This window comes from Pygocentrus nattereri, chromosome 2 (genome assembly GCF_015220715.1).
Source record: "Pygocentrus nattereri isolate fPygNat1 chromosome 2, fPygNat1.pri, whole genome shotgun sequence".
In the NCBI taxonomy this organism is placed as follows: Eukaryota; Metazoa; Chordata; class Actinopteri; order Characiformes; family Serrasalmidae; genus Pygocentrus; species Pygocentrus nattereri.
The window spans coordinates 38,775,419-38,801,765 of NC_051212.1; the positions used below are offsets into that span (position 1 = coordinate 38,775,419).

At 39.4% G+C, this 26,347-nt stretch overlaps 2 protein-coding genes across 6 annotated transcripts in view; one reads left to right on the forward strand and one right to left on the reverse strand.

Moving 5' to 3' along the window:
- Positions 1-8,364, forward strand: part of slc6a9 (solute carrier family 6 member 9) — a 55,863-nt gene extending 47,499 nt beyond the window's left edge. For 2 of the 3 annotated variants that reach the window (XM_017702696.2, XM_017702695.2), the window contains exons 9-14: positions 832-1,069; positions 1,160-1,294; positions 1,692-1,791; positions 1,902-2,002; positions 2,571-2,741; positions 3,731-3,967. In XM_017702696.2, the coding sequence (XP_017558185.1) occupies positions 832-1,069; positions 1,160-1,294; positions 1,692-1,791; positions 1,902-2,002; positions 2,571-2,741; positions 3,731-3,967 (982 nt within the window). Of the gene's footprint in view, positions 1-831; positions 1,070-1,159; positions 1,295-1,691; positions 1,792-1,901; positions 2,003-2,570; positions 2,742-3,730 lie in introns of all 3 variants that reach the window. The other variant, XM_017702697.2, reaches the window with a different exon arrangement.
- Positions 7,972-26,347, reverse strand: part of ccdc24 (coiled-coil domain containing 24) — a 41,976-nt gene continuing 23,600 nt past the window's right edge. For all 3 annotated transcript variants that reach the window (XM_037547207.1, XM_037547211.1, XM_017702698.2), the window contains exons 6-9: positions 17,480-17,534; positions 12,334-12,397; positions 10,388-10,493; positions 7,972-9,847 (exon numbers count right to left, since the gene is read on the reverse strand). In XM_037547207.1, coding sequence (XP_037403104.1) covers positions 9,247-9,847; positions 10,388-10,493; positions 12,334-12,397; positions 17,480-17,534 — 826 coding nt within the window. In that variant the 3' untranslated portion in view covers positions 7,972-9,246. The remainder of the gene's footprint in view (positions 9,848-10,387; positions 10,494-12,333; positions 12,398-17,479; positions 17,535-26,347) is intronic.

Consider the following 26,347-nt stretch of genomic DNA (forward strand, 5'->3'; position numbering starts at 1 on the left):
AGCCACAGATGTATTAGATTTTAAATGGGATATGAAAGATGTCCTGTGCTGAGTAGATGTGATAGTGACATGCATGCTAGGTAGAAGCCTAAAGGTAATGTGCACGGAGGGGTGAGACACGATAAAGCATATGAGAAAATGGCATTCTGATCTTAGCTCAACATTGTGACTGCAGTGCTCACAGACTCCAAAGGGAGGCATCTTTACTGTGGCTGTTTTTGTAATTCAGCATAGAAAACAGAATGCAGAGTGTATATGAAATACTGCACAGAAAGTTTATTTAGTTCCAGTCCTGCAGGGCAGGTGCCTGTCACAGTTTGGTGCTATCCCTGGTCAAACATACCTCAAAAACCTAGCAATTAACGGTTAAGGCAAGAGTGTCTGAGCAGGCAAATCATCAACGTGTGCTGGACAGGGGCCCACCAGGGCTAGAAGTAAAGTACCCTGCTGTACAGTTACAGGTGAAATGGACAACAGGAGAAGGTTTATGCCAGAGGTCACAAATGCATAAATGACTGATGTAGCTGCAGGTTATTATTCTAGTCAAGCAGAAGGTCATCTACTTCAGCTTGTTTAAACAGTTGATCTCAGTCTTTAAACTTAATACCTGTAGCCACACCAGCCCTATGCACATAAGTTGATAAGATTGGTGACTCTTGGCTTATGGGTTTGTGAAATGATTAAGAAGCATAATCTAAAATATTAATCTTTCTAGATATGAGACTCTTTCTAGGTTTGAGAGTCTTATACGAAAGGTTACTTTAATTGGCACTGATGTACAATCTGACAGTCAGACGTTTCTTCTGATTTTTTTCTTCTGTGGCCAAACAGAGACAGCATCATCATCAGTGTGACGAACTGTGCCACCAGTGTCTATGCTGGTTTTGTCATCTTCTCCATTTTGGGCTTTATGGCCCACCACTTGGGAGTGGACGTGTCACAGGTGGCTGACCACGGGCCGGGCCTGGCCTTTGTGGCTTACCCAGAAGCCCTAACACTGCTGCCGATCTCTCCGCTTTGGTCCCTGCTCTTCTTCTTTATGCTTATCCTGCTGGGCTTGGGCACACAGGTAACTCATCCTACCTCATCCAGTAGAAAATTTAGCTTTACAACTGCAGAGCATCACTGTTCTTAACTGTTCATGTTTCTGGATGTCCAGTTCTGTCTGTTGGAGACTCTGGTCACTGCTATAGTGGACGAGATTGGGACAGACTGGATTATCAGAAACAAAACCATCATCACTCTTGGAGTCGCCATCCTTGGGTTTCTCTTGGGAGTGCCACTGACCACGCAGGTGAGCGCTATGCACAGGAACCAGAGTGGAAAAAGTACAAAAACTTAAGAGAAGTTATTTAAAGGAAGCTTTCCTTGTTTGGTGGCGTGTGTGGTGTGGTGACTAATCTGAGGTGCTGGTCCTCACAAAAGTCACATACTTAGCATCAAAAGACATCAGATTGATCCACTCGGGGGGGCCAAAACACAACCAACGTTACTAAATGTCCTTCTGCACTTCTTACACATTCTGCCAGAGAGATCTCCAAATCGCTATATTTTACATTTAAAGCTGCAGCTTTAAACATTTATATGTTTGGATCATCCAGTGAGCATTTGGTTCAAACAAAGAGTTAAATACATTCAAACTCTGTGACATATGCAGTGACACCTAAATTGTGGCCCTCTTGTGGTTGCAGGCAGGAATATACTGGCTTCTGCTGATGGATAACTATGCTGCCAGCTTCTCATTGGTCATCATTTCCTGCATTATGTGTATTTGCATCATGTATATTTATGGTAAGTCCACCACATCTTTACCTCCTTGAGCTGAATGTATTTCTTGTCTATAAAGTAAGAAGTGTAGCTAGAGCTATAACTGTACCTTAAACTGTTTGTTCCATCCACAGGCCACAGGAACTATTTTAAGGATGTGGAGATGATGCTGGGCTTCCCTCCTCCAATCTTCTTCAGAATCTGCTGGAGGTTCATCTCTCCCCTCATCATCACAGTAAGTGGCACATCAGAGTGGGGCTGAAGAGAATATGTCTTTTCAATAAAGCACTAAGGGTATGGGCTTTTCTTTGCACTCCGAAGGAAAGATAGCAATTATTGAACTACTTTAGCCTCAAAAACTGCAGGCTTATTAATAAGTTATGTAGAATGTAGTACTACATTTATGAAAAAGGTCTGGCCCATTGTCGGATCCTTAGCGATTAAGGGGTTAACAAGCCCCTTGACTTGATTCCTCAACAGTGCATTATCTAAAAATACACAGTGCAAGACTGAGAGCCATAATCAGAGTATTCGCAGATACCACATTGGCAACAGGCAAGCTGAATAGCTCCAAGTGTTACCTCCTTTTAACACTGTAAATTCTAAACTAGGGAAGTGATACTCAAGGGCCAGGATTAAGAAAATCTAATATAAGTCTTAGTCCAAACAGGAAATGTGAAGCTAATGCTATAACTAGGTCTGGTTTTGATGCAGATCTTGGGCTCTAATGTAATGTGTGTTTGTAAACCATGCTTTATTTATAGTTTTCAGCCAACACTCCTCCTCTGTTTCCCTGTCTTTAGTTCATCCTGATCTTCACAGTGATCCAGTACAAGCCCATCACTTACAATGACTATGTGTACCCAAACTGGTCTCTGGTCATTGGCTTCTGCATGGCACTTTCCTCTGTGATCTGCATACCCATCTACGCTCTCTTCAAAATTGCCACATCTGAAGGAGCCACATTCTTAGAGGTGAGATATGCTTGGAGTCAAGGGTAATGATTAATTGAATAAATTAGTCAACAGTAGTTGTACTATAGAAGATTGTGTCTTGCCATGCAATTCCATAAATCTAATAATAATAATAATAATAATAATAATAATACATCTAGGAACTTCTTTTAGCACATTAACCTTCCTTATATTCGGTTCAAACTCAGGTTGCTGTACTTGCTATGCCCTCCAATTTAATTATAGAAATGAAGTACAATAACACAAGTATTTTCCACCATAGACACAGAGACACATGCACAGTGATTTGCCTTATTATTTTTGTGGAGTATTTCCATATACTTCTGAAATATACAGCGATGCCTACAACGAACACAACATTAAACTTAAACTCAGTACACAGAAGTCAAAAAGGTTTCTTTAGAGCAATATTATACAATAACCTATCATTCTCTGAAGAAACTTTCAGAGAAACATTTATGCAAATGAAATGTATGAAAAACCTCTTTAAAATTTATTAACTTCCATATCAAGGTTCTGTATTAATTAAGGGTTATGTCTGTAACTGTGTAATAGTGTAAGCCTAAAGAAAATCTGTCAAGTCTATCTAGTTATTTTGAGTGGGACCAGCTAAACAACCCCACCATTTCCTTCATCCCTGCAATGCCCTTCTACTTGATGACATCCTGTGCAGAGTTGGTTTAACATACCCCGATTTTGAATTTAGTAGTTTTGTAAGTAAGTACAGAGCCACTGTTTTGGTAAAATTTGATGTGGTATTTAAATAAAATAATTTAAAAAAAGATTGTTGAATGTCTTGCATTGCTTGTCTGCACGAGTGTGCCACTATTTACTTTTACAGCTTTTAGTAGGCGCTCTTATCCAGAGTTATTCGAGATAGTTTTGTCTTTTTCTGAAGAATTATATCTGCTTTGACAGCACGATAAGCATTTAACATTAAGCTGACTTAATTATCTCAAACTAATTCCTATTTCTCTGCTCTGCTGCAGAGGTTGAAGCACTCAGTGAAGCCAGATGCAAGCTGGGGCCCAGCACTGCAGGAGCACCGCAAGGGCCGGTATGCCACAGGGGGACCCGAGAGTGTGGAGGTGCGCCCCCTAAAAGAGGAGCTGAAGGAGAAGGAGCCTGAGAAGGAGAAGGAGCCAGAGAAAGAGAAGAAGGACGACATCAGTCTGACCATCCAGGGTAGCAATGGCTCTACACTGAACCCCACACCCAGCGCATAGAGACGGTCCGCCCCAACTGGCGCCACGTCCCATTCCCCCCATGCTGCAGCCCAAGGGCCAGGCCACACTCGCTGGAGACCTTTACATATTGTAAGGGCTTTATTATTTCTAACATATAGAGAAATCGGTTGTCATCCAAAACCTTTTTTTTTTCTTTTTAATTTAATACTACCTTTTTTATGTTCATATGCAGGAAGCATTTTAGGCAAACCCACTGTGCTTAGTACATTTTGGGATATGTTATACTTTTTCCTTCTGTGTAGATTTATCTGGAAACATTACTTCTACTGCTGCAACAGCCGCAGTAGGTTTTGGCTTCTTGTGTGTACAGCGGTGACGGTGCCAGTCAGGTTAAAAGCTGAAGACCAAATATTCTTTGTCTGTAGTAAACACACCCCTAACATACACATTTCCTGAAACCATGAAATATTTTTCTTTTTTCTTTTTATTTTATCCCATTGCCATGTCTGGAATGTTCCACCACCCTGCCCTATGGCTGCATTGGTGCTTATGAATAGTTCCAACTTTCTTTTTTGTTAACAGACTGGAGTATCACACCACTGTACCCACAGTATACATTATTCTTAAATGAACACAAACGGCACAAAGAATATTTTGCCTTCAGCTTTTAGAACAGCTATTGAAAAAAAGTCAAGCCCATTCTCAGGGTTGCACACAACTTGCTTCAATCTTCCCCCCTAATCCTTTCTCAGCAACTAGCGATCATTGAGTTTGGGTTAACACCAGAATCTTTTTTATTTACCTATGAGAGTGTGGAGTATTTCAGTGTGAGGAATGATCTATATGAAGCACACAAACTTTGACTAGTCTTCCAGTCATTTTGACCCTAAAATGCATCTCACATGTGAAAGGAGCATTATAGCGATGATGGGAGCAGCTAGTGAAGCTCCGCTTGTAGGGCAGTGACATTGCCATTATAGTCTCAGTACTGTAGCGCGCACACGCAGACACCCCTGGGAAAAGTAGAAAAGTGGCATGCACATACCCTCTAAATCCAAGGGGTGCTGCTGGAGTGTGTGTTTTTTAGTGTTTTTTTTTATTTTTGTTTCTGTTTGTCCTAATCACACTGAAAAACCTGCGCTTGTAACAAAGCGCTGAGCCAAGCAGTTGAACAAGAAGTACAGTAAAGTTGCCAAGGAGAGCGTTGCGTTAAACTGTCATCCTTACTGAACTCATTGAATTATGCAGTTGGTATAATTCATAGGATAGAATCATCTTTACTTACTCTTCACTGTTGTATAGTAACAAAGTTAATAGTCTTGTTTATTTTGTAAAGAAGTATCATGAATAATCATTAATCATTAATGTTTACCATTGCTCATCCTTGACTTGATTTTTTTTCATTTTATCTTTGCTCTGGCGAGAGAGGGAAGAGCTTGGGCTGAATGCTTTTGATTTTGCCCAGATTGTCCCCTGTAGGCTTTTGTGTCTGGCTATGGTCATTATGGCCAGTTCTAGTGATAAGCCAACGAGGCCCCTCTCTTATGACGTATAGGTTCGCAGTGGCACAAAAGCATGGATATGATGTCCTGGTAACACTGCGAATATGTTAGGGAGTTTGCCAGACACCACTGGAGGAAGGGGGTGATCTAGCAATGCAGCTGCTAAAAGTGCTTACGCATCACATATCGATAAGTCTCTTGGGTTTGTTTCTCTTTTCACAGTATATATTTGCTCTTCTAGTACCTGACTGTATTACGACCAGTCAGCTTCCTTAGTAGTTGTCGTTTTGTATAATAATTAATGCTCATTTTTTTCACAAACTGCATCCTGTTGAAGTACAAAAACAAGAAATAATCTAACTATTAAAAAAGCAACAAAAAAGATCCACAATAAAAAGAAAGCTTGCAGTGTAGCAGAAGGTGTCAGTCACTCAGGGGCATAACCTTGGTATTTGTGATGTCAAGAAAGGAAAAAAGCACAAGTATACCTGGTAGAACTAAATAGAGGCAAGCTTGGCTTTACTCTGTATATGGTGTCGAAACAGGATAGTGAAAACACAGAGCCAGCATCATGTGTGGTGCTGTCTTTATTGGTCCTAGCACAACTAGTCATCAGCAGCACTTTCAACCACTTCACTGTGGTATGTTCTAGTTTGCAAAGTACAAGTCAAAAGTTTGGACACCTAACCATAGAAGGATCTTTCTTTTTTTCTGTTTTAATTTTAAGGGTCAATATTATGAGGTGGCAAATATAGATGTTACTACTGTCAGAAATATTGGTCTTCTGCCAAATCGGGCTACCCTACCTCAAACACATTAACAAGGACAGACATTTAACACTTTAACTTTTAATGAAGCGAACACAGGAAACATAGAAATCAGGATGATGTAATAATTATAGTTTAGCATTTTCCAACAATCTTTTAAGTAGGCAAATGTCTAAAATTCTGTAAAAAAAAATGCCTAAGCTTCTACAACCCATGGTTGGTTGTGTGGCCAAATTTTTGACTTTGATGTGTAGTTTTGTCCATATGAGTACAAAAAGTTGATCCACGATGACATCACTGTCTGGCTTTTAGATGTTGATCGTGACACACAGATTGCGAGGCTCGTACCATCTGCCTCTGGGTTCTGCAAGGAGGAACACTCCTCCCTTTTCTTCTTCCCTGAACTTAATCTTTGACTTGCAATCTTCTAGCCTGCAGTAGTAGAGTTGAGAATCAGTACTGTGCTTTTGCAACCTGGTCCTGCACTGTCCCCCTCTCCATCACTGTATTGTACAGTAATGTAAAAATAATAATAATTGGACTGGTGTGTATGTGTGTTTTTATGGTCTTATTGGATCGGGGTGGGTGGGAGTTTCTGTATCGTAGGTTGGGGATAAAAGTTTGTGTGTATTTTTGGTTTGTTTTTACTTTATTCTAGTCTGTTAGCTGGTGTTTTCTGTGTACAATGTGTTCTGTGTAGTGAATATCCTACTGTTGATTCTATGCTTAGTTTAGGATAGTGCTTAGTATTGATGTCATGCCATTTTAATCAATATGTAACTATCCATGTCGTCATTTAACACAAAGAATCAACCTTTGTAAGAGATTTTGCTTTCGGTTTATTTTTATAGTACTAAAAACTGTATTTTATCTTCAGATTTTATTTTTTTTTTCTATGTGTATGCATTGACACTACATTTTTCTTTCTCGAGCTCCTCAAGCCAGCCATTATAAAAAAGTATTGCCAAACTAACACTATGGATTGAAACTTGAAATACAAAGGAATGCTTTTCACAGTGTGTCTCACTGAAGGCATACTTACTGTTGACGAAAAAGGACGATCACCTGTTCCACATTTGTTACACAGTATGAAGCAGTATTATACCTCTACCACAGTATTGTAAATGCCATTAGAATGCAGTTTTATGTAGCATGCTGCAGTTTCCTTTGGGGAAAATATATAACATCTCTATAACTCCACTCATCCTGGTCCAACCTGAACACTGACAGCACACATTGCAATGAAATTTTAATTGTTTTATCTTGAAAATCATGTTTATTTGTCCATTGACTGCAAGCATTTTTAAAGTCATGAAAGAAAATTTGTATATTTTGAAAAGTTTGGCTTCAGCAAACTAATGTCCAAGTAAACCCCAGTTATTTGTAGTGCTTAATGTATTAATGAAAAATGACCTATTAGTGTGATAACAGTCTAGTTTTATAACAGAAAGCAAGATGTTTCTGTAAACACCCAAAGAGTCCACTGAAATTTAAGGGGATGAGTGGACTTTGTCCTAAATAACGTCTAGCTCTGAAATTGTTCATAGTAATGAAGGTTATCACAGTAACCTCTTACAATTGGATTGTTTATTGCTGATTAAGTTGAAATGACCCTAAACGTTTCATTGGTGGCCCTGCAAAAGCAACTGAGCTGAGATAGACATATTCTTAAAAAAGTGATACTTGATTATCCATATTTTCCTCATGTACACATCAACACACAATTATTTTCATTCTCCTTGACAATTAGCTGAACATGTTTTTTGTGGGTTCGTCAACTAGAAATGCACCTTTTGGACAGTGACAGTAAAGCTTAACTAAAACTGTGAATTTCTCTCTGATTCTCTGCATTCTTTTGGAGAACTTTCATTTCTGAATGAAGCACCATGCATTTTTGTGTTATTGCAGCACTTTATGGTGTCACTTTTTATGATGTTTAAAAGCAACAGGTTTTACTGCCTCCTCTCTTGTTCGATTTCTGCAATAAAATGAAGGGTTCATGCTTTGGCAAAAGGTCAGTGTCCACTACTGTATGAGTATTTGTCCAGGACATGTACTCAATGTGTTAAAAAAAAAAGAATGTGAGGTCAGTGAGAGTGAAGCACAATGAAATGAACGCGGTACGTTCTATCAAACATATCTAACCATGTCTTTGGAACCTTAGGGCCAAATTGCATTGAAAAATTGTCTTAAGTCATGTCAGCTATATATCTTAAACTGTTCAATTTCAAATGGTAAAAAAAATAAAGTTTATTTTAAAGATCACCTGTCATTGCATGTCTTTCCTTGTGGAATTTTGTGGCTACTTTAATGTGATTCCATTATACAGTTTCAAAATCACTACAATGGAGGTTTCTGATCCTGGTCCTGGAATAGTTCTTCCCTGCATATATGAATATTTTCCATGCTCTAACATCCTTTTCAATTCAAGAAGGGCTTCTTAATTTGCTGATGAGTTAGATTAGGTAAAAACATCAACATATGCAGAGCAGGGGTACTTCAGGAGCTACACTGGAAATCACACCTGAATGGTGTCTTGCATGGATAATTTTGGACTAAACTGCTAACACGTGTAAGCTGAAAAAAATGTTAGGTAAGTTCTCCTTTTTAAGAGGCAGCACTTAAAACTGTAGAAGTACCTACAACATTATTAACATGCCATACAGAGGGATTAAAATCAAAGAGTCTCCACCCTCAATGTACCTGCTTAAGTCTGATGACAAAAGTGGCTGAACAAACATAAAAACTGAATTCTGGTTTTACTTGAGTGTGGGGGTTATTATTTTATCCAACTGTATCTTTATCTAGGACTAGATTCTAAATCAAATTCCAGATTTGAATATCTCTGCCCTGTACCACTGTGCATCATGCATCTATGATGGGTTGCACTGGCTCTAGTCCTGGTGGTCCTCAGCATTGCAGTGTTAAGCATTTTTGCTTGCTTACTTTACACACTTGAACTCAGCCAATGAATTTGAATGAATGTTGAAATTGGAGTGTTAGAAGAGGGAAAATCCTCTCCACAGAGCTGGAGTTAGCAGCAATTTGTTCAGGAGGGGCTGAGCAGGCTTCCAGCTTGAGGGAGAGTTAGGCGTCTGCTTGCCTGCTGCCCTCTGCTGGCTACTTTCTGCACTGCAGGTGGAGTGGGCATCAAAGTCCTGGCTCTGGCTTCCTCTGCCTCCAGGCCCAGCTGTTTGGAGCAAACAGAGGACCCACAATGCTGCCCATGAACAAGGCCTGCAGCTGGGCTCAGTCTGGATGCTGCGATTCTCATGGGGGGCCCCGCATGTGCTTCCTCTCTGGGCTTGCTACTGCAGATGGAAGGCCTCAGTAGAGTCGAGGAAAAAGTCAAGCTACTCTGCGTCAGTGGTGGCCCCTCTGTGGAGGAGGTTGTGGATGTCAAGCAGCTCAGGCTGGTGTGGGAGTGATCGAGGTCCAGTGTTTGAGGCTGACTGCTTGAAGGAGACGGGGGTAGAGGCTGAGTAACCTTATGGGACAGTCTGTGTCTGGCCTTGCCCGAGTGAACAGGCCTGCTAAAGTGTGGAGGAGAGGGATTGGGATAAAGGCAACTCATCCTGGGCAGCACCGGGGAGGCTGATGGATTCTCCATCTCTGAATTACTTGCAGGAAAGTCAGCCAATCTTACTTCCCTGAGAAAGTCACAATATTTTGGTAAAAATAATGCTGGCTAATGTTCAACATGATTGTTTCACCACTTTTGTTTTTAAAATATTGCAAAGCATATCACAATTGCAATACACAGCAGTGCAACTGCAATACTAATACACTGTGCTAGACAGGTAGATGTATTTGCAATGTATGTACATTTACCCATGCTAGACAGGTAGATGTACTTACATTGGAAATATGAATGCTACAGTAGCAAAACAACAAACGTAATTCATTAATTTACACCAGAACCTGAGTGCAGAGACCTTAGTGGAAAAAAAAAACACAACTGAGTGCAGAAGAACATCACACCAAAACATTCGGTCATGTGTGGTATGTGGGTTTTGTGTAGATGTTTGTATACATATTGTGTCATTCTGACTTGAGTTATATTAGCTTTTGTCAGTCAAAATCCAAAATGAAGCATGTAAATATGAGTCATGTGAGACAGATCTGTTATTGGTGGGTCCAAAGACAGTGTAAAATGGAGAAAAGCTGTGAGGATATGCATGCAGTCATACCTGCTGGGAACTGGAGAGCTGCCTGGCTTCAGCTTATCTGAGGATTCACTCATCAAACTCTGGACATGCAGGTCTCTCTGGATAATGCGCCGTTCCTCTTTTAGCTCTGCAGGGAAACAGGCTTTAGAGCTGCCAAAATTTTGGCCTCTGCCTCAGAAACACTGGAAGCCCCCATCAATCACAGCCCACTTCCAAACTCTAGTAAAAGTAAAAAATCTCATTTTAAGATGGGGAATTCTGTTTTATTACTCTGCTAGCGGGAGATTGGCTTGGCTGCTTGGCAGGCTTGTAATTTGGCAGCGCTTAAGCAGAGAGCAGCAGTGGGCAAAATGGCAGCAGTCTATTTAGTGCTGCCTCAGTACAAAAGAGGCTTGAATTGAGTGAGGCTGCCAGAGATTTAAAAAATGTCACCGTTGTGGAATACAGAGATAGGAATGCTTTTGAGGCACGACACATTGACTGATAACAGCTCAAGGGCTCAGAAACTTCAGGAATTCAGGAAATGTTTTCATACTTCAGAAAGCAAACCAAATGTCAAACATTGTCATTTTAGGCCTGTGCTGAATAAGCTATTAATGCAAATTTGTGCAGTGGTGTTACATAAATTCAGCACAGAGCCACTAGATGGTAGTGAAACACATTTTGCATTCATCCAGCAGCATTCTGGATGTGATTAAGAGCTTTTAATGAGCTGGTGCTAATGGCTACGGATGGTGTGAAGTTTATAGGTGGAAAAACTAGATGATGCAGTGAGGCCAGTCAAATGAGCAGACTAATGAAGTCATATCCATATATACAGTCATTAAACTGATTACACTGAACTAGACTATATTAAACGATGATATGATGCATAAGCCTTTCTTAATGAAATAATCTGGAAAAAAGATAAATTGACATGCAGTCGATTGGCCAAGACACATCCGCTGTCTGAATTTTTCTTCTTCAGTTATTGACAAAAGCATGTTGCCCTTAAAGACTCACCGAGTTAAAGTGCCATTCCAGTCTAAAGCTAGCATTTAGTATGTTGTTTGTCATGTAATTTACTGTAGTAAAAAAATGCAATTTTATATCCTATTTATGGTTTTGTCCATCATTGCAGTGTTGTCTCACTGCAATGCCCATCATGCATTACTTAAATACGTAATATAACCACTGGGAATAAACTTGCACAGCCACAGATGTAAAGGCTAATAAATACAGCCACTGGCCTTCTTCTGCATTAGCCAGGTAACATTTCAAACAGCCTGCCTTCACATATCTGCAAAAAGCTCATGGTTTTCAAAAGTTCCTTCCTTTAAGTTTCATCAGAAGAAAGCTCCCCTATTCTTCAAACCCAATCTCACTCTAGAGACTATTGCGGGGCACTGCTGCAGAATGTGAGTAGGCATGATTACAACAGATGTAGTAATAGTTCTGTTTCACATTTTGGCTGGAGTATATGTATATATATATATATATATATATATATATATATATATATATATATATATATATATATATATATATATACACACACACATACACACACACACACACACATACATACATATATATATATATATAAAATAAATGGAAAAAATATAGACAAAATTCATGGTTCTGCTATTGTTTTAAAGGGGTACTCCAGCCAAAATGTGAAACAGAACCATTACTACATCTGTTGTAATCATGTGTACTCACATCCTGCAGCAGTGCCCCGCAATAGTCTCTAGAGTGAGATATATATGTATACAGACACACACACACACACACACACACACACACACACACACACACATATATATGTGTATATATTTTTTCCCTTTTTTCCATATATCATATGTGTATGTACATTGTGACTTAACAACTTGACATGGTTGGAGGCAAGTGTTAGCTGCAGTCAGTGTAGATTTACCTACATTTGCTTTAAGATGAACATTTCATAAATTAGATTTTTTATCACTGACCTGTTAGGGTGGGCTCCATTAACTCCAGCTCCCTCTGCTTCTGAAATTCTAAGTCCACACTCTCCTGAGACACACACACACACACACACACACACACACACATAAAGGTAAAGCTAGCGTGCTAAGATACATGTGGTGCTTTGACACTTCAATAGAGTTATACTTTCAAATTCCAGTGGAAAGAAATATATATTTTCAAATAAATGCAATATTTAAACAGTATGTTCCACATCACCCCACCACAACTGGCCACTGTTTGACAGTATCGTACTTAATCAGGCAGGATTTAGTGCAAAGTGGGGAGTATAGCCTGGCCATGAATGCTGTTGCATGTGGCTCAAACCACTAAGCGATTGAGCAGCACACTTTCAGCAGGACTCAGCCTCTTAAAACAAGGTTTTCCTACTCCAGTTTCCCAACCGCAACCCTGGCTGACAGGGTCTGACTGGACCCGCTTCCCCATTACAGCAGATGTTATCTAGCAGACAGCAGTGGAGAATAACTGTGAGGCCCACATGTCCCCAGCAAAACCTCTTTTTGTGCTCTGAGCTTATTTGCCTGATGTGCATTCTTTATCTCAGCCCTGTGCTGAACCGTTACTGTGTTTGTTAAGTGTGTGTTAATATCTCTCCCTCTGTGTGAGTGAAGTAAACAGCCATGTGAGGAGAGCGCTAGTAGCAGATGTGTGGTCGAGGGGTTGTGGGGGATGGGGGGGGGGGGGGGGGGGTCAGCGGTAACCAACAGTCTGCTGAAACACAGTCCTCAGCCCACAGCTCTGTGGTGGAGCCCTGAAAGCCAAATGGACAGAAAGAGAGTGGGGTACCTTGTAAAATCAAGCACTTCTCTTTCTCTCTTGCAGTCTCTCTCTACCTCCTTCTGTCTCTCTTCTCCCTTTGCACATTCGTAAAATATTTTTTTCTTGTCGACGAATGTCTGGAAAAATGTTCTTTATTTTGTTTAATTTTCAGCCATTTCTGTGGGTTCATTCATCGTGAAATGTTTACACAATTTAAAGAGCTGCTGGTGTATATATACACTGTGCAAAATTCCACCCCTTCATTTAATTAATTTTTAGTGAAAAGAGCCATTAAGTACAAGCTATTCATTTTTAGTAGCAAAAAACATACATTATGACCAACTGCCTAACATTCTGTTGGTCCTCCAGTTCTGACCCACAAGGATTAAACTGTACAAGATCTCTGAATGTGACATCTGGCCGTGAATCATTATAGCAGATCCTTTAAGTCCTGTAAGTTGTGAGCTAAAGCCACTGCGGATCTGACTTCTTGTTCCAGCACATCCCACAGATACTCAATCAGACTGAGATCTCGGGAATCTGGAAGCCATAGCAACACTTCTCTCTGTCATGTTCCTCAAACTATTCCTGAACCATGTATGTAGTGTGGCATGGTGCATTATTCTGCTGAAAGAGATCACCACCATCTGCAAATACTGCTGTCATGAAGGGGTGCAGCTGGTTTGCAGGTATTTAGGTAGAAAAACATCTGCACAAATGTCCAGTAGAACATTGCTCAGCACGTCACACTCCCTCCACTGGTTTGTCTTCTTCCCACAGTGCATTCTGGTGCTATCACTTCCCGAGGTCCACATGATGTGAGTCTGCCACCAGTTTGTGGTTTGCTCCTCCTCAGACCACTGTTAGTAGGTACTTACTACTGCTGACCAGGAGCACCTCACAAGCCTTGTCATTTCAGAGAATCTTCGACCCAGATGTCTAGCTCTAAGAATTTGCCATGTGTCAAGTCACTCAGATCTCCATGCCTTCCCATTTGTGCCACATCCAAAACATCAACTATAAGAACCCACTGTTCACTTACCAGCTAATATATCCCAGACATATGCCATCGTTATGAGATACTCACCTCTTCTGTCAGTCGTCAAGTTTTGGCTCAATGATGTGTACATAACATTACATAGAAGCTTCAACAACTAAATGTAATATTTTCAGTATTTAGTGAGCCCACTCTATGACTTTACTGTAGCTTTTTGTGAGACTTGCTTTCAGATTTTGAAAGGAATGTAGTGGGAATTTTTTCCACACCCCAAGTTGGTTGCATTGCCCACTTGTCTTTATATAAATAATCCCAATTACAAATTTAAACTCATCAGTCTTAAACCATACTTCAAAGCTTTTTGGGGATTTTTTTTCCTTTTTTCCCCTTATCCTTTTTTGTCAGTAACAGCTTCTTGACATCAATACATCCTTTCAGACTCAGAGCACCAAGTTGTCTTCTCACAGTAGAAGAATGAACAGAAATACCTGTGGATTTTTTTCACATCTGAAGCAAGAGTGGGGCTTGACTTCCTCTCAAAGATGAAAACTTTAAGTGCTGTTTATCTGTTCATGGTTTTGGGGTCTGCCAGGTCTTGGACGGTTGTTAGGAGTCCCATTTTCTCAATTTCTTGAGCTCCAGTTTTGGAAACTGCTGTTTTCTCACTTAGCAATTAAAACTAGATTATCTTACATCTAATCTGCCCAGAAATAACTCATAACCGATGAAGAGAGTGCAGTTCATAAAAAGCTGCTATTTTACTTATTTCAATTCCAGAATGTAAACACTGCAAATACTATGTAGGTGTACATGTGTGTATGCATGTTTGAGTCTGACAAGGATAGATTGCTTCCCCATCTGCTTGGCACTAAGAGGTTCCACATCTGGTTCTGTGTTCAGTGCTGTGCCAGAACAGAGGCAGAGTCATGTTTTCTTGGTAAACACAGTCAAACAGAGTCAAACATGCAAAACGGACAAATTTAAAAGCAAGCTAGCATACATGTGTTCAAACTAGGACAGTGTTTCTCTCTGATAGCCCGTGGAATTACCAAAGTCTTCAGTAGTGAGACACATCTAATGCCATATTTGGAAATGATTAGTTTTCCATGGGCAGGTGGGCAATGCCAGTTTAAATCAAAACGTCTGTAATGTTTATGAGCGATCCTCATGGGACATGAAGGCCCATTTATGAATCGCATTTCTTCTTTTTATCCCTACCCCTTGTTTTCGAGTGTCACCCTAACCCCTTGGAACTGAGTAAGAAGCGGTATTGGTTGAAATCTTGCCCTATGAAACGGGATGACCCTTAAATTAAAAAAAAACATCAGCAGGCTACTAGCGCTGCTCTGTAAGCGACCCTGACCACCTGCAGTGATAGCAGTTCAGCAACCTCGCTGCTGGGCTTTAATTACATTTAGGACATCATATGCTTTCAAAGAGGGGCTATAAGACAATTATTTATTATTGCCCAACCCCAAACTCTTTGGTGATACGAAGCTGAAGATATTCACAGCTTCTTAGTCAAATTTTCCCGTTCCACCTTAAATGGTGCAACAGTTACATTCTGGAGCTTCAGGCATCAGAACTGCTGGACTATTTAAGGTGGAATGGGAAAGTTAGCTAGCTAGCTACCAAGACATTAGCATGCTATTAGCGATTTTTTATGCTTTTTTTTATTTGTTATGAAAAAAAATAACCATAATGTATTGAAACAACACTAAGCTAAGATAATACAGTGGTTATCGTAATTTTTAATGGAGAAAATACTTTGATTTGTGGGTTTCTTTGGTCGCTCGTGCAACCATCTTGCTTGTTTTTCTTTTTTCTCATAACGCTCCTTTTGTGCCTCTGAAAAACCTCTGTTTAGAGGGCCATGTAACGCTGACACTTTACCCCACGCCTCTATCTCAACAAAAATTGGGACACCCTAATTCTAGGCGTGAAAACAGGCTAACGGCCAAGTAGTAGGGGCTAGGGGTGAAATGGGATTGGGCCAAAATCTCAGCGTTAATGACAGAGATAGAAGCAGCTACTTCACCCCATAAAATCTAACTTTTTTCTGTATTTTTTACATGTTCTGATTTGTACTCAAGATAGGATGGTAACATGTCAGCTTGATTTTAACCACAGAGAACAGGGCTTAAGACATATCTAAGATGAAGTATGAAGCCTAAGTGTAATCTTAGACTCTGAGCTCTGTAGCCTTTTATCATTTGAGAAATATCACTTTGGCCTTTTCTGTCTCTGAGCGACGCAGAGAAACTCGTACATGCATTTGTTAGAAGCAGAGTTGAGAACTGTATTGCTCTTCTTATTGGACTTCCTAAGAAAACAATACATCCCTTACAATTTGTACAAAATGCATCAGCAGATCCTAACAAAGGCAAAAAAGAGATCACTAAGGGTTTTATCCTCAGGACAGATTTTAAAGTTTTGCTACTAGATTCTAAAGCTCAAAATGACCTTAAAGTTCCTGCTTACATCACAGAATGTCTCACTGTTTATGTTCCAGTAAGTGATCTTAGATACTGATACTGGTCTTCTGCAAACACAGAAAGTATGAAGACGCCTCGTTCAGTTATTATGCTTGAACTCAATTTCACATTTTATTAGACAGTCAAGCTCAGTGCACACGTTGTTGTTGCAACAGCGTTGTTGTTCCTCATAGATTTAAAAAAATCAAGGTGATTCATCTTCATGTAAATGTCATTATCATGGGAGGGGAAAGGACTCTTTAAAAAGAAACTCTCCAGAAACTGAGGTGAGAAGAGTTGGGCTGGAGATTTAAGTTAGTCTGCTTTATTTATTAGGAGTATGACTATATAAAGCTCTTCAATTTACCTGCTCAGGTCTCTGAGCATGTGTCTCTCAACTAGAGATTTTTCGACAAGCTTCAACACACACACACACACACACACACACACACACACACACACACACACACACACACTTTCTTAGCTGCTTCTCCCTCAGGGTCACAGGGAAGCTTCAACTCATCCTTGCTTATAAAGGACAAGACCTTTCTTGGATGTTCTTTTTATATGCAAGATGATTGCATTACCTGCTTAAGCTACATCTCATAACATCTTAAAGTCTTGAATTAGTCCTAAGTTGCCCTGTCCCAATTTGTTAGATTGTGTTGCTTGCATTACTTTTCAATTAAATACAGGTTAAGATGGATTAAAGCAAGTTAAAGCAAGATATTTTGCAGGCAAATCATCATTCTCAGAAAGGTCTCATGATTAAATATGCAAAATATATCAGTGGAGCATTTTCCATATTTGAGGCCAAATGTGGCAGCCATCATGCTGGCATTGGTCCCCTGATAAAAAGACAATAAAGGGGTTTCCTACCTGTAGGAATTGAATGTCCTTTTTCAAAGCCTCACACTCTTCAGTAAGACATGATCTGTAAATCAATAAGAAAGCAATTATGTATTAAAATCAACACAGAATCATTAACAATGCATAATTAAACATATTATACACAATATCATTTTTACACATGGATTGGTAATGCAGTATGCATAATGTAGTATGACCAGAGATGCTGAAATTTTGGTATTTTGAGATGCGAGTACTGTAAACATTTAAAATGGCACATAAGTCAACACTGAACAGCAGAACACTTTCACAGAGCCAAGTAGAAGTGGCATAGTAGCAGCATTGTTGGGGTTTTACACAATGTCAGTCAGTGCCACTGCTTGGTTGAGAGTGGTCTGCCACTCAAAAAAAAAAAACCAAAACACCTATTCAGCTGGCTCTGCGGTCAGAAACGGATCCTTACTGTAATTGTTATGCCACAGGATGGCAAGCACAGATTTTATATGACCAGGCTCAAATTGTACACAAAGATTTTCTAATATTCAGAGGCAAATTAATTTATATGTGTGCACCAAGCGGTTGCCATTTCTCCTTACTGCTTGAGACAACTTTATATACAACAATAATCCCATCAGTCCTCACCCTTTACACTGTAGATGATTTGGTTATAAGCAAAAAGCTTCACGTATTTAACTGTAATTGTCCTCAAATGTCTCCTTTCTTAGTCAGTTTTGTAAAACTACTGTCTCAGTGAATTCTAAACTACATGGTTTATGGCTTGATTTCTTAAGCATGCAGATAATATTCAGAAATGCCATATGCTGCTTTAACAGATCCAACTACAGAAATTGTCCAGCAGCTGCACCATCATTGGTGTTATTTGGCATCGGTATCATTAATTAGCACTTCAGTGAAATTCTCAATTTTAAATTAGTTAGATGCAAGAGGTGTTGACCAGCTGGTCAATTTGGGCAGTAACATGTAACATGGCCTAGTGGTAAAAGCCATGCTTTGGAATTCAGGAGGTCTGTGGTCCAGCTATGGATACACAAGACCACATATTTTAAATAAATATATAAATAACCAAAAAAAAACCTCTTATGAGTTCCTGATCAGGCACTTAACGTCACAGATATGTCATGCAAGGGAGGTAGAAGGGCAACCCTCAGGATAGCCTGGTCCGACCCCCTTGAGGCCTTCAGAAACATAGGGTTTGACTACCATTGCATCACAACCACGGCAGTGACTAAAGCAATATTTCAACCTCAACCTTAGTCAAGGCTGTTCCTACAGAGCCACCAAGTCTCACACTATAAAGCCTTTTTTGGGGGGATGGGGGTGGTCTTGTTTTGAAGACTGACAGCCAGTCACAACCAGGTAAGCTCCATCTTAGGCACATGTTGGTAAATAACACTCCAGTCAAATCTTTATCAAGCGCAAGTTAAAATATTTATCTCCATCTGCAGCACTAAGCATCAGAACATAATGTTTGCTTTTTGGAAGTTTGGTTATCATTTGGCCTGCTGGCAGACTTGCCTGTAGACAGTGTGACAGGGTATGGCTGCAGCTTTAAGCGGACTAGAGAAATGTGTGACCAACAGCTTGTGGTTTCATCAGTGAAGTACTTTTTATGACTGCTGTTTGTTTTGTAAGACTCAGTCTACCTGAAGTGTCATAACTTTGTTCCTCCTTTGTGTCTGTGGCTGCAAAAAGGATGGCATTGGCCACACACTGGACACCAGGAAGCTAGGTTACCAATCAGAAACGACAACACTATCAGTCTGATGACAGCACTCTATAGTATTTAGGATAAATATACATAAATACCATGATCCAACTGCTGAAATTGTCCAGTGGCTACTAGAAATTGTTCATAGTGGCTACTATAACATTTCAACTCCAAATTGTACATTTTAAGATCAAGCTTCAGGGTACTTTTTGACCAGACAGTCAAAAACTGCAATTAGGTGAATAAGCACTGATCAAAACACTGTTTAATTCTGTTTAGCTAAATTGCATTTCATTAGTTCTCAGAATATGTTATTAGAATATAGTGTTGCTGAACTAACTGGAGCTTCAGACGTTTTATATAAAAAGTTAGAATAGTTAAATACATTAAACACTGTCAACAAAATTAATGTTAGCAAACTTCTTCAGTTTAGTGTTCAGAGACAAATAGCATCAGACAGAGATGTAAAGACAGCGATTAGGTTGAAAAACATTGGCATATTCGCAAAACTGGTAACAAATTTTATCATTTTATTGACCTCACTATATTCTCTAAGTTAAAAAATGTGAACAGTCTACTGTTATTACTTTTAATGTGATATGAATAATGGCAAAAATAAATAAATGACTTTTAATGGTACATATTATGCATTACACAAATTATTCCCCCCCTCCAACATGCTTGCCATCACAATAAAATGGCTAACCTGGGCCACTCCATTGTAAATGTTCTGGCCTACTTCGTGTCTGTTACATAACCACTGTAGTCTCCTAAATTGCTTCACTTTTTTGAGGGTAAAGGAATTTTACATATGCCAGTGTTTGCTATTCATTTGCTCACAATGGGGGTTTCTGTTTTGGTCTAAGGATGGATTGAACAGGCCCAGTCATTCTGGGCCTCTAATTCTCCCCAATTGTTCTGCCCCAGCACCAGTCACGAAACCCTAGAAAGAAAGAAACAAGAAAGACAGAGAGAAATGCACATGAAGTAAGGGAGTGAAGGAGGAAGGGAGGGAGAGAGAGAGAGAAAGAGAGAGAGAGAGAGAGAGAGAGAGAGAGAGAGAGAGAGAGAGAGAGAGAGAGAGAGAGAGAGAGAGAGAGAGAGAAAGGGAGGTGTGGAGGAGTGCATTGATGACTGAATACAGAGAAGCAGGAGAGGTCCAAACATCTCACTAGAAAAAGACCACAATATGCTGTAGGCCTGCATTCTTAGCCATTAAAATTTCAATTTCTCCATGGAATTTGAATTAAGTACAACATTGATTCTGTAACATTTGCACTCAGTGCATAAAACTGAGTGCCCCATTCCCCTTATTTAGCATGACCAGTGACTGCAGAAATTGTGCACATGATCTCAGGCCAAATGTTAATATCTACTTTACGTTAGTTCTAAGATACCAATGGCAGCACAGCAAATACAACTGAGGCCTATAAAAGATAACTATAAAGATAAATAATATGTTGTTTGAATTAACTTTGTTGTTTGAATGCAGCTCCACAGTTCTTCACCCTAAATTTGTGTATTTTTATTATAGGAGCCTAAGCTAATAAAATAACAATCATATGCAGGGCATGTTTAGTATAGTTGTGGACATTTTTTACTTTGTATACATGCAGTCTGTGATTGCAAGCATACATTCCTTCGTCCGATTCCACTGGTGTGGGATCATACAAGGTTTCCCTCTTTTAATGAGGCATACAAAACCTAATTGAGAATGAATAGTGCCCCCTTGTGGAGAAATATTAAATAATTAACATTATATAAACTCTTCAAATGTTTACCAACATTAAATATTGGCTAAAAATCTGAAATAAATTACTGTAAAATGTTTTTTTTTTTGAAGTCTTAAACAATGAACCAGAGTAAGAATAAGACTCTTTGCATATATATATCTTTATTTATATATATCTGCATATAGGGCTTTAAGGTTAGCCATTGGTGAAATGAAATGTTATATGCGTGATATAATTTGGTAAGATTAAGGATAGAAGAGATTAGAAACAAAAACATTTTGTGTCTTGGTTCATACTTTTTGTCTATGCTCAAGCAGTCAACACCACATCTACAGTTGGCAACCAATTACAACCCCATTTCCAAAAAAGTTGGAACACTGTGTAAAATTTAAATAACTGTAAATAAAAACAGGATGCAATGATTTACAAATCTCATAGACAAAGTGTAAATGAAAAATCTTCGGGTTACAGGTTAGCTTACTTAGAATTAGCACAAACTTATTTCACTTGACATGGGATAATGGGCCTCCCATGGAATCTAGTCTACATCAAAAACACATTTTTTGTGCATTATGTAAGCCCTTTGAACTGAACTATGTATGCTGTTTTATGTTAAATGTTTACCAGTGATTTCATATTTGCTCTGAATACTTTAGTTTTAGACTACAACTAAGAAGTAGCTTGAACTGGTTAACAGTTAGTAAAGCAGTAATGTCTGTCTAGAAAAGGAATGCTGGTACACTAATGAAAAGATAGATGTTGTAAATTACAGAGGAAATTAGAAAATTCAATCAATTACTATAGTTTACTATCAGGTAATAATACCCAAGTATTATGTATTAAGGGGCCAGCAAAATTACATAGAAAAGAAAGTATTAAAAATGATTCTAAAATTATTGTGCCTTACAATAGAAATCTTGCAGTTTCTTATAGTGTTATTTTAAAAGCCTACATTTTTTGCACCACCAGAGTGTTTGGCTAAATACTACTCTTCCTCTTTATATAGCATGTCTGCACAGAAAGACGAGTGTCTGCTCTGTGTCCATTAAGACTGTGCCAGATGGGGGGCAGACTAGATCTTGGCAGAGGAATTTGCATTCCAAGACGGTCACCTCATCAGATCAAAAGCATCCCACAAAGGGTGAAATAACAGGAGGCTTTAAGGTCACACAAGTGGATCTATTAGTTTATTAAAATCATTTTAAAAATAAATTGCCTGAAAGTTTTTCAGAAACACACAATATTAGCTACACACTGTATGTCCATACATTTCCAGACACCCCTTGAAATTAGTGAATTCTACTACTTTAAGGTGAACACATCACTGCTACAGTTCACTCACACACACACACACACACACACACACACACACACACACACACACACACACACACACACACCTTGTGCATTCTCTGGAGCAGCTATACATGAGCCTATGATCACCATTCCCAATGCCAAGCATTGAGTGAAAAGGTATAAACAGAATTGGGCTGTGGAGCAATGTGGAGTAATGGACATCCAAAAAGTATGTATGGGATGACATGGAGTGTCATATGTGATCTAAAACTAATCATTCTACAGCAGCACCAAATGTTACCTAATGCTCTTGTGGCTGAATGCAATCAAACCCTCCAATGCAATGCAATCAAACCCTCAATCATCTAGTGCAGATTGCATTGCAGACTTCCTAGAAACATTGGATAAGCAGGTGTCCACAAATTTATTCACATTTAACGTGTATATTACTGTATGGCTAAAAATGAGCTTAACAGTTAAAACTACTACTGCAGCACATTTGATGTTTTGTACTCTGATCGCCTCTTGCAAATCTAACCACTACCAACCTTATCTCCTTCTTGCCCTCCTTCCCTTCTCTACCCCGCTATTACCCTTTGGCCTCCTTTAAGGCCTGACTATGTTTGTTCTATGTACCACATTATTTGTAAGTCGCTTTGGATAAAAGCGTCTGCTAAATGTAATGTAATGTAATGTAATGTTAAACTGCAGCTTTAAGCTACTTCAGAGTTTAGATTTTATCATGATGTTACAACCCCATTTCAAAAAAAGTTGGGACATTTTACAATACAATGCAATGATGTGAAAATCATTTAAACCCTATGTTTCATTAAAAAGTATACAAATACAACATATCAAATGTTGAAACTTTTTTTGTTTTGTGAAAATTTCACGCCAACAACACATTTATAAAATGGGTCAGGGGTAACAAAAGGCTGCTAAAGTTATCTATAGCATATAAAATTCAGTAAATCTGGAGAAATCTCTGTATGCAAAGGACAAGGCCAAAAACCAGTATTTGGCCATGATCTTTGGGCAACACTGCATTAAAAACATACATGATTCTCTAGTAGAAAATCACTGCATGGGCTCAGAAACACTGAAAAACACTGTCTTTAAACACAGTCCATTGCTGCATCCACAAATGTAAGTTAAAACTCATGCAAAGAAGAGACTGCATATAAACAGGATCCAGAAACGCTGCCACCTTCTCTGGGCCCAAGTTCATTTAAAATGGACTGAGGGGAAGTGGAAAAGTGTCCTGTGGTCTGACGAATCAACAATTGAAATTCTTTTTGGAAATCATGGACACTGTGTCCTCTGGGCTAAAGACCACTCAGTTTGTTATCAGTGCACAGTTCAAAAAACAGTATTCATGATAGTATAGGGGTGCATTAGTGCACATGGCATAGGTGACTGGCATATCTGTGAAGGCATCATTAATTCTGAATTAATATATATATATACAGTGGGGTAAAAAAGTATTTAGTCAGCCACTGATTGTGCAAGTTCTCCTACTTAGAAAGATGAGAGAGGTCTGTAATTTTCATCATAGGTACACTTCAACTATGAGAGGCAAAATGAGAAAAAAAAATCCAGGAAATCACATTGTAGGATTTGTAAAGAATTTATTTGTAAATTATGGTGGAAAATAATTATTTGATCACCCACAAACAAGCAAGATTTCTGGCTCTCACAGACCTGTAACTTCTTCTTTAAGAAGCTCTTCTGTCCTCCACTCATTACCTGTATTAATGGCACCTGTTTGACCTCGTTATAATAATAATAATAATAATACATTTTATTTAGTAATGGCGCCTTTCAAAGCACTCAAGGACACCTTACAACGGTTAAAAGAAGAATGGTAGAGTATAAAAGAGGATAAAAAACAAAAAACAAATAAACAGATAAACAAATCAACATACATTCAAATACTTTCAACCAGACGAGAAACAAGACAAACAGAGAAAAGTGAAGATGAGGAATCAGGAGTATGCAAGTGTGAATAGATGGGTTTTAAGCCGAGATTTGAAGGTAGTTAGACAATCAATATTGCGAATTTGGGTAGGAAGGGTGTTCCAGAGAGACGGGGCAGAGTGGCTGAAAGCTCTAGCTCCCACGGTGGACAAGCGGACTGGAGGGAGAGTGAGCTGGCCAGCTGACGAGGATCGGAGGGTGCGAGCAGGACTGTATGTCTTAAGGAGATCAGAGATATAAGAGGGAGCAAGTCCATGTAGAGCTTTGAATGTAGTTAGTAAGATTTTATACTGGATCCGGTAGTTGACAGGGAGCCAGTGGAGCTCTTTAAAGACAGGGGTGATATGTTCGGTTACAGGCGACCTGGAGATGATCCTAGCTGCTGAATTTTGAACTAACTGGAGTTTATGTAAGTGTTTCTGAGGTAAGCCGAAAAGAATAGAATTACAGTAGTCTAGTCTCGATGTTACTAATGCATGGACCAGAATAGCTGTGCAGGATTGGCTGAGGAATGGACACAGTCTGTTAATGTTCCTAAGATGGAAGTAGGCTGAGCGTGTGATATTGGAAATGTGTGTTTTGAAGGAGAGATGGCTATCAAGAACAACTCCCAGACTTGTAACCTGGGAGGACGGAGAGACAGTGGAATGATCAAGATTCAGAGTGAAAGACTGACTTTTTGCAAGGATGTTCTTAGTTCCTACTAGGAGAATTTCAGTTTTATTGGTGTTTAACTGTAGAAAGTTTTCGGAGAACCATTTTTTTGCTTGGTCTAAACATTTTAACAGAGAGGAGGGTGGGAGAGTATCATTGGGTTTAGTGGAGAGGTAAAGCTGGGTGTCGTCAGCATAACAATGAAAATGTATTTTAAATTTCCTAAATATTTGGCCAATTGGGAGATCTGTATATATCTGTATATATCTGTATGTATCTGTATGTTATATCTGTATAAAAGACACCTGTCCACAGCCTCAAACAGTCGGACTCCAAACTTAACCATGTCCAAGACCAAAGAGCTGTCGTAGGACACCAGGAAGAAAATTGTAGACCTGTACCAGGCTAGGAAGAGTGAATCTACAATAGGCAAGCAGGTTGGTGTGAATAAATCAACTGTGGGAGCAATTGTAAGAAAATGGAAGACATACAAGACCATTGATAATCTCCCTCAATATGGGGCCTCACGCAAGGTCTCATCCCGTGGGGTCAACATGATCATGAGAACGGTGAACAAAAATCCCAGAACTACACAGAGGGACCTAATGAATGACCTGCAGAGAGCTGGGACCAAAGTAACAAAGGCTACCCTCAGTAACACACTATGTCGAGACGGACTCAAATCCTGCAGTGCCAGGCGTGTCCCCCTGCTTAAGCCAGTACATGTCCAGGCCCTTCTGAAGTTTGCCAGATAGCATATGGATGATCCAGAAGAAGATTGGGAGAATATCATGTGGTCAGATGAAATCAAAATAGAACTTTTTGGTAAAAACTCAACTCGTTGTTTTTGGAGGAAGAAGAATGCTGAGTTGCATCCCAAGAACACCATACCTACTGTGAAGAATGGGGTTGGAAACATCAGGCTTTGGAGCTGTTTTTCTGCAAAGGGGACAGGACGACTGATCCGTGTTAAGGGAAGAATGAATGGGGCCATGTATTGTGAGATTTTAATCCAAAACCTTCCATCAGTGAGAGCACTGAAGATAGAACGTGGCTGGGTCTTCCAGCATGACAATGATCCCAAACACACCGCTCGGGCAACGAAGGAGTGGCTCCATAAAAAGCATTTCAAGGTTCTGGAGTGGCCTAGCCAGTCTGCAGACCTCAACCCCCATAGAAAATTTGTGGAGGGAATTGAAAGTCCGTGTTGCCCAGAGACAGCCCCAAAACATCACTGCTCTAGAGATCTGCAGGAGGAATGGGCCAAAATACCAGCTACAGTGGTGAAGACTTGCAGGAAACGTTTGACCTCTGTCATTGCCAACAAAGGTTATGTTACAGAGTATTGAGTTGAACTTTTGTTATTGACCAAATACTTATTTTCCACCATAATTTACAAATAAATTCTTTACAAATCCTACAATCAATGTGATTTCCTGGATTTTTTTTTTCTCACTTCGTCTCTCATGGTTGAAGTGTACCTATGATGAAAATTACAGACCTCTCTCA